Consider the following 13,664-nt stretch of genomic DNA (forward strand, 5'->3'; position numbering starts at 1 on the left):
TTCGATCTTATTGAATGTAGAGTACAGTACAGTGTATTGGCTATTTCAGACTTTGTACTGCATTGCTGAACCTGTGTTTTCAGTCTGTCTGCTCAAGTTGAATCAGCACTTAGGGGAAGTGTGCAGTATTGCTTACACATGGCCCTGATTCCCGTTCGTTGTGAGGGCGACAAAATTGTACCAGCCTGGCAAGTGGGTCAACATAAAAATCACTTTCTTCATGCTCCCCGTCAGCCCTCATGCAAGCAGTTAATATGCTAAAAAGTGACCTCAAGTGAAATAAAGTGAAGTAAAACATACTTTAGTCACCTGCACTGGGGCTTTCTGTTTTGCTGAAGTATTGTGCCCTTTTAGTGTATTATACTAAAAAGGTTTTAACGGTGTTGAGAGGATGATAAGAAATCGCTACTTTTCTGTGGCCTCGTCTCTAAGTTCCTGTACTCTTTTCTCCCTTTTTTGCGTAGTTAACTCAAATCTTGAGAACTGGGCAGAGCACTTGGGAAAGTAAAAATATCCTGGCTGTGTCATTTGCTCCTTTGGTGCAACCAAATAAGAATGACAACAACAAGGCTGACTTCGTTAGATTACGTAAGTCTACAGTGTCTCTAAAATGTATTGCTTTGTCGACCTTGAAGAATTTATAGCCTTAATAAATCAAATGCATGGTAATACACATAATTATCCTATAAAAGTCTGCTTTTTTCTCTACTAGTAACTTTGTCCTGGAAATGCAATGCCTTGAACCTTTGTTGCAGATTTTTCATAAAGTGATATCTCCAGATCATGTTTAAAGGAACGCCTAAGCTCTCATGAACTGCTGCAATAAAAACGTACCTCCATTGACAACTATATCCCCGTTGAAGCAGTCCTTAGCTCTCTGACGCGGTTCTGTTTTTTAATCTTTCTCTTTTTGGGTCTGAAATGTGACCTCCTACAATGTTTGTAGTGTTTTTTTTACCATTGTAAAATTTGCATAATCATCTTGAGATGAAAACTCTTAACATGTGTTAAGTTTGTATTTTTTTGCATTTTGACCTTGCTCAATAGGATTAAATATAATTTAAGTACAATTTGGTACGAAGAAATCACGAGCTCAAAACCATATTTCTGTTGCATTGAAGCGTTGTCATTGTTTTTGCAAACATTACTTCTGAAGTTACTGTACAAAAAATATTTACTCCTCCAGTTCTAACTTCCTTTACTTCTTCATGGAATATATTTTTGTATACCTACTTGCCATTCGACCCACAAATCCCCTGTTTATATTCGGATAATTTACATTTGCACCATTACCTTTAAGTTATTGTAATACCCTATCCATTTCTTAAAATTAAAAATGTGTCTTTGTCTTCCTAGTGTGATACTCTTCTAGGGTATGACTGTTGCTTGATAAGTCATGGCTGTCAATTGTAGAGGCATGGGTAGCACAGCACTAGGTTATTCTATGAAAACATCTTGAACACTAAAAGCTCTCTCGCATGGTACACCTTTTGCTCGCTTTACATCCTAACACATTACATAGTACTCTTTAAAATAGTTAAAAGGCGTATTTTACTTGAGGGTAGAGGTCGTCAGTGATATTTGGGATTACAAGTTTATAGATTTTCTTGAATGGATGTGTGGTGAGATTGAGGGTGAGAGTGTTTCTCCCAGGCCAATACATATCGACCTCAACCCTTAGCTACCTAAGTCAGGCCCATAGCATGGATCAGGGGCTAGTGATCCCCAACCAACTCGTGGACTCTACTTATTTCTTGTTTTTAGAATGTTTGTCGCACTAACTACGCAGTGTTAAATCAGTGATAAGATGGCGCAAACTTTTACTATTCTAAGATGCCACTGTCTGTATTGTAGTAGATCCATGCCTACTTAAAATTCATACATAGATACTCCAATGTGGATGTGGCCATGTGAGATGATTTTTCCCAGTTGCTTACCAGAAACATATTTCAAAATCAATCGTGCATTTATTAACACAGCTTTACATACTTTTGTGCCTTAGTAATTATTTTGAACTGATATATTTTTTCCTATATTAGCAATTTGAAATAGTAAACTGCAAAGCATAAGATAGTATCTATTGATAGTAATAGTAGACCTACTTGCACACCACTACAAACAGATCTATACATCCACACTCACAATTACACAAAGGGACTCAGAGGAGTTCCTCCATGATATTAAACTTCCTAGGCTAGCGGAGGCTGAGTCTCCGCGGAAGAAATAGCAATGGCAATCGGTAAACTACCGTCAGGAAAAGCACTGGGCCCAAACGGTATTACCGTAGAGTGGTACAAACATAACGCAATGACACTCACAATGTATCTGGTAGCCAAATATGAGGCCAGCTTGGACGGGGGAACTACCACGAGACCAAAGAACGGCAACAATAGTGGCCATTCACAAACCCGGCAACAGACTCACCCCGCACCTAGCAACACTGATACATCCGGATCAATCCGGGTTTATGCCAGGAAGAAATACAGCCTTAAGTCTTAGGCGCCTCCAGAATGTGTTGGGCCATAGACATACCATCCAGGTAGAAGCCATGGTGCTGTCCTTAGACGCGCGCATGGCCTTCGACACAGTCGAATGGCCCTTTCTCTTCGCTGTTCTCTAAAAATTGGGGTTCGGACCGAAATTTTGCTCCTGGGTTATGCTTCTATACACTGCTCCCCTGGGCATAGATCTGGTGAGTTTCCATTGCACCGAGGCACGGGACAGGGCTGCCCGCTGTCGCTACTTCTCTTCGTCCTGGTGCTGGAGCATCTGGAGGCCTGGGTATGACAAGACCCGGTCATCCGAGGGCTTAGATGGACTTAGAGGTATGAGGATCGAATATCCCTATATGTGGACGATATCTTTCTATATAGTGCCTCTCCTAGACATTCCCTGTCCTGTCTATTAGATCTTTGTACCTCCTATGGGCGGTATTCAGGATATACAATGAACTGGGCAAAGTCGGTGCTCTACGTCTTGAGGGGTCCCCCTCCACAACTTCCGTCTGGCTGCGCTGTAACAATAGTGGAGGACACCTTGAAATATTTAGGGATGCACATCATCCGTGACCTGGAGGTAATTATGACACTTAATCTTCAAGCCCCCCTGAAACGATTGCAGAGGGATACCAAGCACTGGCAGTCGCTGCCTTTGTCACTCCTAGGAAAAGCGGCGCTTTTCAAAATGATAGCGCTCCCCAGGTTTCTTTACGCCCTCCAAAATGCACCCTTCTGAGTCCCCCCAGTCCTACTTCCGCGCCATTGAAGCAGAAGTTGCAAAACTCCTCTGGGATAATAAGCCGGCTCGCATAGCTAGGGTGAAACTGTACTGCACCTGGTACGATGGAGGCATCACACTCCCGAACATACAGACCTATAACTGTGCCTCTCAGCTGACAGTGATTAACCACTGGATTCATGTCCCCCTCACGGACCCAGCCTTTACCCTCGACAGATTGCAGTTGGGTGAGACGGGGCAGCAATGGGCGCTCTATAACAAGACCCAGACCCTAATGGGCCCCACACAACACACACTCCAGGTCTGGAATATAGTTCAAAAGAAGTTAGGGTGGCATAACATACTTAAGCAAGCAACACCCCTGTGGGTCACGGACAGGCTGGGAAGATTGGAAAAAAGTAAAGGTTTTAGCCACTGGGACATTATTGGAATATCCAAGGTGGTCGACCTATGGGAACGGGGTAAAATGATCACATTTACACAGCTCTAAACAAAGTACAAAATGGCATCCACAAAGCATTTCCATTACCGACAGATCAAGCACGCCCTTGATGCGGCAATTCCCTCTGATACCACCCTGCCTGAGGCCTCACCACTGGAAGATAGGCTACTGACGGATCACATGGACAAAAAAGCAATTTCTATGACCTATCGGAAAATTATTAATAACATGCCAGATCCGGTGCAGAAGCTTAAAGAGACAAATGGCAGGCAGACCTGGGAGAGTTAGACGATACAGATTGGCAGGAGGCGCTGGCATTCCCTAGAGAGGTGGCGATCACATCTAAATTACGTCTTGTACAACTCAAGATCTTCCATAGAATTTACTACACCAAAACTACTCTCTGTAAGATCGGGAGAGGGGACACCCCGCTCTGCCTGCGACAATGTGGGGATGTTGTCACATTTTTTCATACTATATGGACATGCCCTTTAGTGGCTCTATACTGGGAATCAGTTATGTCCCTTATCATGAGGATGAGTGGAAACCTAGTCCCTACAGAGCCCAAATGCTGTTTACTCAATATCTGGTATGCAACAGACCTGAATTCAACATTACAGACCTGGGCTACCCTGGGTATTATGATAGCTAAGAGGAATATTGCCAGACACTGGGGTGGGACAACCGCCCCTACACTTGCGGATTGCTGCAGGGATATGGACACGGCCATGGTGGCAGAAAAGACTGTATATATTCACAGGGGATGTCCAAAAAAATGGATAAAAAAATGGGGAGGCTGGAACACATATAGAGGAGATATACACGAACTGCCTCTTATAACTCAGGAATTGGAATAGCCAAATGCAAATGACACTGAATGTTGTAATGCTGTAAATACATTTGATCAGGTATATATATATATATATATATATATATATATATATATATATTCTTGAAATATACATAGAAGGCGACAAATAATGTATACTATATGGACTGTATTTCTTATATTGATATATGAAAAGAAATGATAGTCGTGTCTTTGATTCTTGCATAAATAAAAGTAAAAAAAAAAAAGAAGGTGGAGATAATGTTTGAGGGGGTGGTTGAGAAGGGGAAAGAAAGACACAGGTTTAGCGTGATCCACAAATGCAGGCTTCCAATCCCTGTTAGGGTTCTATTATTTATGTCAGTACCAAGTACATGCATGAGAGTGGAAGCAAGGTTAGTCATAGCGATACTGTTGTAGACTGACATTCTGTTGATACCTTCCCCAGTGGTGATTACCTATAGTTTGATTCTGGTAAATCTAAAATCTAAATAACACTGCATGTCAACACTTTGAAAAACTGCTACTAGTATGTGAGACTTGAGTTAACAATCAGGATTTGTGGATCAGATATGAAAATCCTGTTCTTTGCCTTGGCTTATATTGCTACTGCATAGGAAGTACATTTGCAGATGTGCCATCTGGCTCTGCCACCAAGGACAGTATCCATGACTGTGGGTGATCTTTGTTTCTGATCAACACTCAACCCCTGTGCAGTAATTATTGACATGGGTGCTTGAATCAGCATGTGTGTGGGCCATATTGGACAAAAGTATGGCTCCCTTCATATGTTCACAGCCACATGACAGCATGTCTTCAATTTAGAACTTTCACTCTGTAGTGTATGTACTCAGTGTAGCAACCATGACAATTCTTCTCAGACTCGAGTACTGTGACATATAATGATGAATGTAATACTTGTCATATCAGCTAGACCGTTGTCACTATTTTAACAAGCACCAACCAAGGCAAAGTAATCCAACAAGGCATCAGGGAAGTAAATGTGGACAAGCGTCACTGGTGGGTAACCACACACTCGGATCAAGAGAAATTGGATAGCAAACAGTGAGACTGGTCCTTGCTTAATAGATGACAACCAGGAGCAGCATCAAATTACGCCAGGACTTGGAAACAGATGAGAGGTTGTAGTTGTTGGCATCGTGAGTGCTCAGTAGGAAAGGGGAAAAGGCAGTCTCACAATGCAGGGCTCTCTCCTGTCCCTCCTTTCCTGTCTGTCTTCACCACTGACTAACAGAAGTAGCCGAAAGGTCTCCTTCATGCCTGGCACCTCCATTCTCTCATGACTTAATAATTTTCTCATGTTCACCTGCAGTTCCCACCAGCAGGCAGCGGACAAAGTTCACACATGTATTATCTTGGCAGCAGCCAGTTTGGAAGTCCACTGCAGAGCAGACAAATCATTGTGTAAGGTTTTGCTGGTATTTTCGAGGGGCAGGCTTTCCAGTATAAACCATGCATTCCTCTTGTTATCGTGGACTTCCTACATATCTTCACGAAGATCCCCAACCATTCCTACATAAGTGGTTAATCACCTTTGCCTCTTCCACCACCTGCCTCTCTTCCCTTGTTTTGGTCCCTTTTAGTGGTCTACTGACTTTGCCCCAGCAACAATGTCTGAAGACCTGAGCATAATCCACTTTATTGCTCAGGAGAAGAGTGATTTTACTTTTCATTTTCATTGTTTGGCGGGATTTGTTGCCTTTTTATAATTTTGGGCTTTATTTTATAACCTGATTTATGTTTTCACTTTTTTTACAGCACCCTCTAACTTTAGACACCCTACACACTTTGAATATAGTATTTTGTTTGTTTTAGGCTTTATTTATGTGATTGGTTATTTTTATTTACTTACTTTTTTTGTTAGTGCCCCCCCTCCAAGTTTGGGTATACGCATTGAATACTCTATTCTGTACTTTGAACATATTTTTGTATACCTATTTGCCTTTTTGCCCGCAAATCCCTTGCTTATATTCTGATAATATACAGTTGGCCCAAATCACTTTTTTGTATTCTGATCCTTTATTTTTGCACCATTACTTGTAGGTAATTGTAATAATCAAACCATTTCGTAAAATTACTGTTGCTTGATAAGTCATGGATGTCATATATAGAGGCTTGGGTAACACAACCCTAGGTTTTTCTTGGAAAAACCTTTTACACTGAAAGCACTCCCACGTTACACCTTTACACCACGACACATTACATGACCCAGTACTCTTTAAAATGGTTAAAAGCTGTATTTTTCTTGAGATCAGGGGTAGTCGTAATATGTGGGATTGCAAGTATATCCATTTTCATAAATGAATGTGTGTTGAGAGTGAGAATTGTTTGTGACAAGGTTAAACAAGTGTATTTTAATAATCTGCCATATGTGGTTATGTGGTTAAGTGTGTGTGTGTGTGGTAGGGAGCGGGGGCTGACTATGCAATACCTGTCCTGAGTTGACTATATATCCTAGTGTTTTAATCATACCTAATGTGCCAACCTGTAAACGAGAACCGTGTGGTGTACCGTAAGGTATTTTTAGATTAACTGGATCCCTTTCTTTTTGTGAAGATCACTATATCGTTAGAACTCCATCAACAAATTTGAGTTTGAGTCCGCCCTGGTAGTAACATCCTACCAGGGTGAAAGGAGGTGGCCAATGATGAAGTTTGCCACATTACGTGATTGAGACCACCTCATCCAATATATGTATATCTAGAGTTATAGATGTAGGATAAGAAGATAATATAGTAGCCCTCTTATAGCAATCCCTCAGCGCACTCTGTGCTAATGCGTCTCTTTTATTTGCACACTGCTCACTTATCTGTCACTCGTCACTATGTTATCACTTATGAGAACTTCACATTTATTACCAAATAACTTCATTTTGGAATAAATAGATGTGATTCTTCTGTGCCATTATTATGATTGATTTCTGTTGCGAGTGTGTTCTTGGTGATTGACTGAACCAGTCTATAGGATTTACACGATGTTCACTTTGGCATAAAGGGTTAGCCTTTCTTTTCTAAAACAAAATGCAATTTGTATAAGAGCAGAGGTACTTCTTCCATTTTTTGTAGTATACAGAACTAGAATATGCAAAGGTACTGACGGTTTTAGTTTATAATATGATATACCATATCTATTGTCTATAAGTGTAAACTTACGGATCAATGTGTATAGAAAGCTGGTTCAATAAACCCTATGATACTATTTCTGAATTATATTATACTTTAGATATTTTAATGATGATTTAATTAATTCATTATTTGATTTGTATATATATTTTTTTTAATTGACAAATTCTCAATCTTTATTTCGGTCACTTGAACCCTTAAAGATGTACATCAAAGTATTTAAAACATCACTGTGCTGCATAATTGACAAATTGATTATGGGGCACAGTGCTCGTGGTTTAAGCTTGAAATCTGGTGACAAGGTGAACAACTTCACCAATTTGGTTGTACCACAGGGGGTGTATTCCAGATGTACTCTATTGGAAGATGCAGGATCTGTAAAGCATCTACCAGCTCAATCTGTAGTAAAAAACGAGAGGTTAAGGGATATTATGTGAAGCATTGGTTGATAATATCCAGATGGACAGCCAGCAAGTGTGACTAAACATAACTGCACAGAATGGTATTTAAAGAGTGACTTGTTTAATCTGTCAACCTGCGATGACTCCATTGATTAATGTGGATTGTAGGGTTAAGGGCCTATTCTAATCAATCTGGATACTAATTTATCTTCTTTCCAAAGAAACAAGAACTTAACTAATAAGAATTTTTGTAAAAACAAAATTTTTCGGTAAGTCCCCATGCTCTGAATCTCACATGTCCTCAGTCAATCTCTGGAGCTGTCTCATATTCTGGAACTCCCTGCCTAGGAAATCAGAAATACGCTCTTCTATCCTCCAGTCTTCTATTAAAGACTTATCTACTCGTCTTCCTTAATTCTTTTTCTCCCTGCACTCCGGTCCTCATCCTTTTCTGATCTACCATTTCTCTTAGTCTTCTCCAGTCCAATACCCATTCTTCTACTCCTCTTCTTTTCTGCCAAGACCTCGCTATCCACTTCTCATAGCCTACTCTTCAGCATCCTTAATTCTTTTTCTCCCTGCACTCCGGTCCTCATCCTTTTCTGATCTACCATTTCTCTTAGTCTTCTCCAGTCCAATACCCATTCTTCTACTCCTCTTCTTTTCTGCCAAGACCTCGCTATCCACTTCTCATAGCCTACTCTTCAGCATCCTTCTCCTGTTCCCTCCCCCCCTGGTTTGGCTCCCCCTACTCTTCCTCCTATTTATTCACCTACGCTATGCCTAGCCCACTCTCACCTACTTAGCTCATACTAATTTTGTTGTAGACTTTGGCTGTATTTATTGCACATCGGTACCTTTAATGAACGTGCGCTATACAAATCCAAAAATAGATAAATAATAGTGACATTTTTCTACAGAATACAATTCACTTATGCTACTTAAAGAGAATAGTTTTTAACCCACTTAGTATAATATAAACTGAGTTTAGCATAGCAAATTTTCAGGCCCTCTGGAGAAAAGAATCTTTAGCTTAGACCAGAAAACCTCAGTGCCTCCCTATTTATGGTTAGTAAACACAATCTTAAAAAGAACCTTTGCTGATATGTTCACTAGTTCTTCTCCACTCCCTTCTTCCAGGCTTGCACATCTGATGTAGCAATACTGGAGTTTGTTAGTTAGCAGTTTTAAAATCTCTTTCCATTTGCCATCACAATAATGTTAATGCTTCTGGTACAAAGAAAAAATTCTATCATATTTGAATTACTCTAACCTGCCTAAGTAGTATTAACACATAAGGATGACAACATTTAAGAATTGGCCCACGAGTGATGGCACCAAAGTAGCACTTCTTTTTAAATTGATGTGCATGTGATCAGGAAACGAATGCTCTCTCTCACTTTGCAAAAGAGCTGTTGGCTTAAATGAGCCGGTTAATTGACACATGCTTTATGCTGTGGTGGGGAAATGCAATCCAAATGCAATTGAGCAGACCAATTGATGGATAGACTACCGTGAAGGGGCATCCGAGGCCCCTGCTGCAGTTCTTCACCTTCTGGCTTGGGTGGGACTCGGGCCCCCAGCAGGCAGTGCTCTTGGCGGGGAGGTGATATCAGTCCTCCCGATGCCTCAAGACCAGCTCCAGTCTCCTGCAGTGCGGAATACCATGAAGGGCCATCCAAGGCCCCTCCAGCATTTCTTGTTCTTCTTGCAGGGTGGGACTCGGTACCCCAGCAGGCAGTGCTCGTGGCTCGGGAGGTGATGTTAGGCCTTCACGTGCCTCAAGACCAGCTCTGCACTCCCGTAGCACAGGACAAATGCGGGTGTGCCTGACGCATGGGGGGGCGCCTGGGCCTACGGCGGGCCCCTCTGCGCCTGTCCGGAAGAGGCTGGGCTGGGCGTTCCCTCGTGGCCTTCTACGCCAGGACGTCCCTGCAATAACCACCACTTGGTTGATCGAAGTAAGAACATGGGGAAGAGGAAGTCGGTTCTGCTGAATACTAAAGAACGCCCCTGGCTGCAACTATCCCCAGCTTTCTGACCACTGCGATGGGGGCGATTAACCGCTAAATTGAGTGCGTGGAGGTGAGCATGGGGGCCACAAAGAAATCCATGCAAACTAGCTCTCTGGAAGGAGTCACTAGCGCCAGTGAAAGGAACTCTGGGGATATTGGTAACCCATGTGTTTTTAACGGTGACTTAGTGATTGCGTATAACGATGACCAGGATACACAGATTAAATCCAGTTGTTTACCACCCATAAAAAAGGCCAAAGTTAGTAATAATCCACCTCCAAAATGAAAGTCGTCCCCAGCTACGAAGAAATGAACCCTTAGGGCCCAATTCAGATCTGGTTCGGAAGGGCTCCGAACGATGTTAGGAGCCCTTCCGACCGCATCGGAATGTGCCGGCCGGATTCCTTTCCGACCAAGCCATTTCGGACAGGACTCTGACTCGGATTTCCGCATGGCTTACAACGGGCTCGGAGAGCCCGTCCGCCATCCAGAAATCCTTCAGTACTCCCCCGGTCGCCTCTTTACAACCGAGGGAGTTTGATGGCAGTTTTTCACTGCCTTTTCGTGCCGGTGTTTCCGGCATGAAAAGGCAGTCGGAATCTGTCTCTGGGGGCCCCCATCAGGGCCCCCATTGGTGCGAGGCCGCAGAATGGCGGCCCCGGGGGCACCTAAGGTGCCCCTCTGTTGATCCCTGCACCTGGTGGCAGGCACCTTGGGGTGCCGGCCACAGGATGCAGGGATGAACTGCACCCCTGCTTTTCACAATGCAGGCATGCATTCCACTCGGAATGCATGCTCCCTTTGTGAGGTATATGAGTGCGACCGAACAGGGTTCGGTTGCATTGTACTTGCAGGGCCGTAACCGACGACAGTAGGTCGGTCGGTTATGGCTCCTGACCGATGTTGGACGTACCTGAGTCCGTCCCACATCAGAAATCGTGCCCTTAGTAGGGGACATACTGTTACTCTCGAAAAGTTATACATGGTTTCTAAACATATGCTTTCGCCTACCACACAAGAAATGAGAGCGCACGGTAGAGCACTACCGAGGGCACACAATATGATCGAGTAAAACACCATTTGTTAATGAGAACCTGACGTATAAGTCCTCCAGCGCATATGTTTAGAAACCATGTATAACTTTTCGAGATAATACGTACAGCTAACCACACGTAAGCCTATCCTCATACAATGAGTTCCATCTGCTTTTCTTGAGGGTAGCCTAGTTTCTTCTCTGTTTGGAACTGTGCCCCTAGGAGGGTAAATACTGTTAAATCACCTACGATTGACCCAGTTAAAGAGGTTGTAAATGAGGGCTTGACACATATCCAACTCGCAGATATTTTAGATAAAACTTTTAAAACGTTCTTTGATCCAGTGCTGGCCATTCTCAATACTGTTGACACATCCCTGAAAATTCTTATTGGGTCAAGTTTAAGCAGCCTGTCGAGCAAATAAAAAACAAATCATATTTAAAGAACTGGTGGAACTGACTTTAGTTTACAGTCACACACTGCTAATCCAAACCAGGGAGGACTACAAGAGGGTGGCCCAAGGAAAATAGTTACAATTGTATTGCACAACTTAATTCTGCAGGGGGATTTTCTTTGGTACAGAAAGGTCAGCAGCAGAGGACTGGTTCAGTGCCTAACTTATTAATAAAAGAAGGATTTGCCAATGCAAGTCAACAGGCAGTACGTTCAAGCTCACAAAATATCCTGCAACTCCCACCAGAACCAACGCCGCTTGTAATTATTTAAAAACATTCTACCTCAGTATCAAGTGGAAGATCCATTACAATTAAAAAACAAGGTTGTACACTGGTTTACAAAATCTACCTACTGTTATAGCTGTGAGGATCTGTTTAAGAGCATAAACAATATATGGAGAGAGTCTCGGGTTTGTTCCTAACCAAAGGAGGTCCCTGGAGACTGCATTGTGGTCAATCTCAGAAATAAGTACATGGCAGGCTTTCTTTTGGAAAGATTGTCCAGGTCGTGTCTGTCAGGGCGTGGTATTATGGCAGTACCTTTGGGTTATTTTTATAAACCATGCAAGCAATTTGGCCCGAAGTCACACTCAATTCATGGAGGTGTCCCGCAGTTATTTGCCACTTTGACGCACAACCGTTTCTCTCCTCTGGAACAAATTGATTATCTACACACCCACAGGATATCCATTACTCAGGATCTCTCAAAAGTAGACTGGAGGACAATCAACCAGGAAGAAGCGATGTCTCCCCCAGTCTACAGCCACATGGATTTAGACACTATAAACAGCCCAGGAAAAGAGAGGGACAAACAAGTTTTAAAAGATTGTGAAAAAATGGCTCTATCGGAGAGATAGGACAGATTGAACAAAAGGCCTACAGTTTTAAGTGCTTGATCTGGAATGTAGCTGACAGGGTGCGAAATGATGATTGGCTAGACTTTATAAAAGGCTATGGCATTTTATGCCTCCAGGAAAACCTGGACTGTGACAAAGTACACATTGATGGATTTGTATCCATTCACACACCAGCTGCTCATTCGCGTGGAGGCCAGAATCGTAGTGGTTTGCTTACCTTAATATCAACCACTTTGGACAATAAAATCTATTCCTCTAGCATGGACTCAAAACATTTTCAAATTATTACTATTATGTATAATTCAAATGTCACACTTATAATTGTACATTTTTATCATAATAACTTTATCTCGGTTAATAGGGAAATAGGCGCCCTGCCCGAAAACTCACTAACTAAGCAACTCATGGAGTATGACTACATGATTTTATGGGGCGGGAATTTTAACTGTAGATTATGTTCACTGTCAAAGGTGTCTGCTTGTACTTACCTGGGAGAGTCTTATGAGGATCTTTGTAACTTACACCCCTTGCGGTAACATTTTCTCTTTTTGTAACAATAGGTTTGATTACTCGGGCAAGACAAGAGTAACAACAAGGGCGGTCAACCTCAAATCTGGGGGAACCGGGTTCGAGTCTAGGCAAGGATGCACAACATCCTGTTATTCTGTGCAAATCGCTTGGGGCCAGATGTGTCAACGCTTTTTGCGTTCGCAAACGGGCCGATTCGCAGAATCTGCCAAATAGCGAACTCAAAAATGAGTTTTGCTATGTATCAACTTTTTTTAATTCGCAATATGGGTAATCGCAATTATTTGCTATTACCTAAATTGAGAATGCAGTTAGGGAATCACAATTTGCGATTCCCTAAATGCAATTCTTGTAGCTATCGCAAATCGAGAATTTGCATTTAGGAATCGCAAATTACCACGAACTTCCATTTGGTGAAAATTTGCAAATTCCTAGAAAAATTCACTTTTTATCATTTTTCTAAGAGCCATGTGGCGCCCATATATGCCCTTAGGGCATGTATGTGTGCCACATGTGCACACTTAACTATTTTGGGGGTGCATCAGGGTGGCCTTTTGGCCCACCTATCTCCCTTGAAAGTGCATTCGCAATTTGCGAGTACCTATTTGGTACTCACAAATTGCGAATGTCTGCCTCTAGACCCATAGGAATGAATGGGAAGGCATTCCTTAATAGTGAATAGCAATTTTCAATTCACTATTAAGGAATATGTATGAATCTCAA

The 13,664-nt window shown here is 42.2% G+C and overlaps 1 protein-coding gene across 2 annotated transcripts in view; it reads left to right on the forward strand.

Annotated features, from left to right (window-relative positions):
* PCMTD1 (protein-L-isoaspartate (D-aspartate) O-methyltransferase domain containing 1) overlaps positions 1 to 13,664 on the forward strand; it is a 454,916-nt gene that overhangs the window by 331,783 nt on the left and 109,469 nt on the right. For both annotated transcript variants that reach the window (XM_078687315.1, XM_078687314.1), the window contains exon 5: positions 465 to 588. In XM_078687315.1, the coding sequence (XP_078543441.1) occupies positions 465 to 588 (124 nt within the window). The remainder of the gene's footprint in view (positions 1 to 464; positions 589 to 13,664) is intronic.

This window comes from Lissotriton helveticus, chromosome 4_1, assembly GCF_964261635.1.
Source record: "Lissotriton helveticus chromosome 4_1, aLisHel1.1, whole genome shotgun sequence".
Lineage (NCBI taxonomy): Eukaryota > Metazoa > Chordata > Amphibia > Caudata > Salamandridae > Lissotriton > Lissotriton helveticus.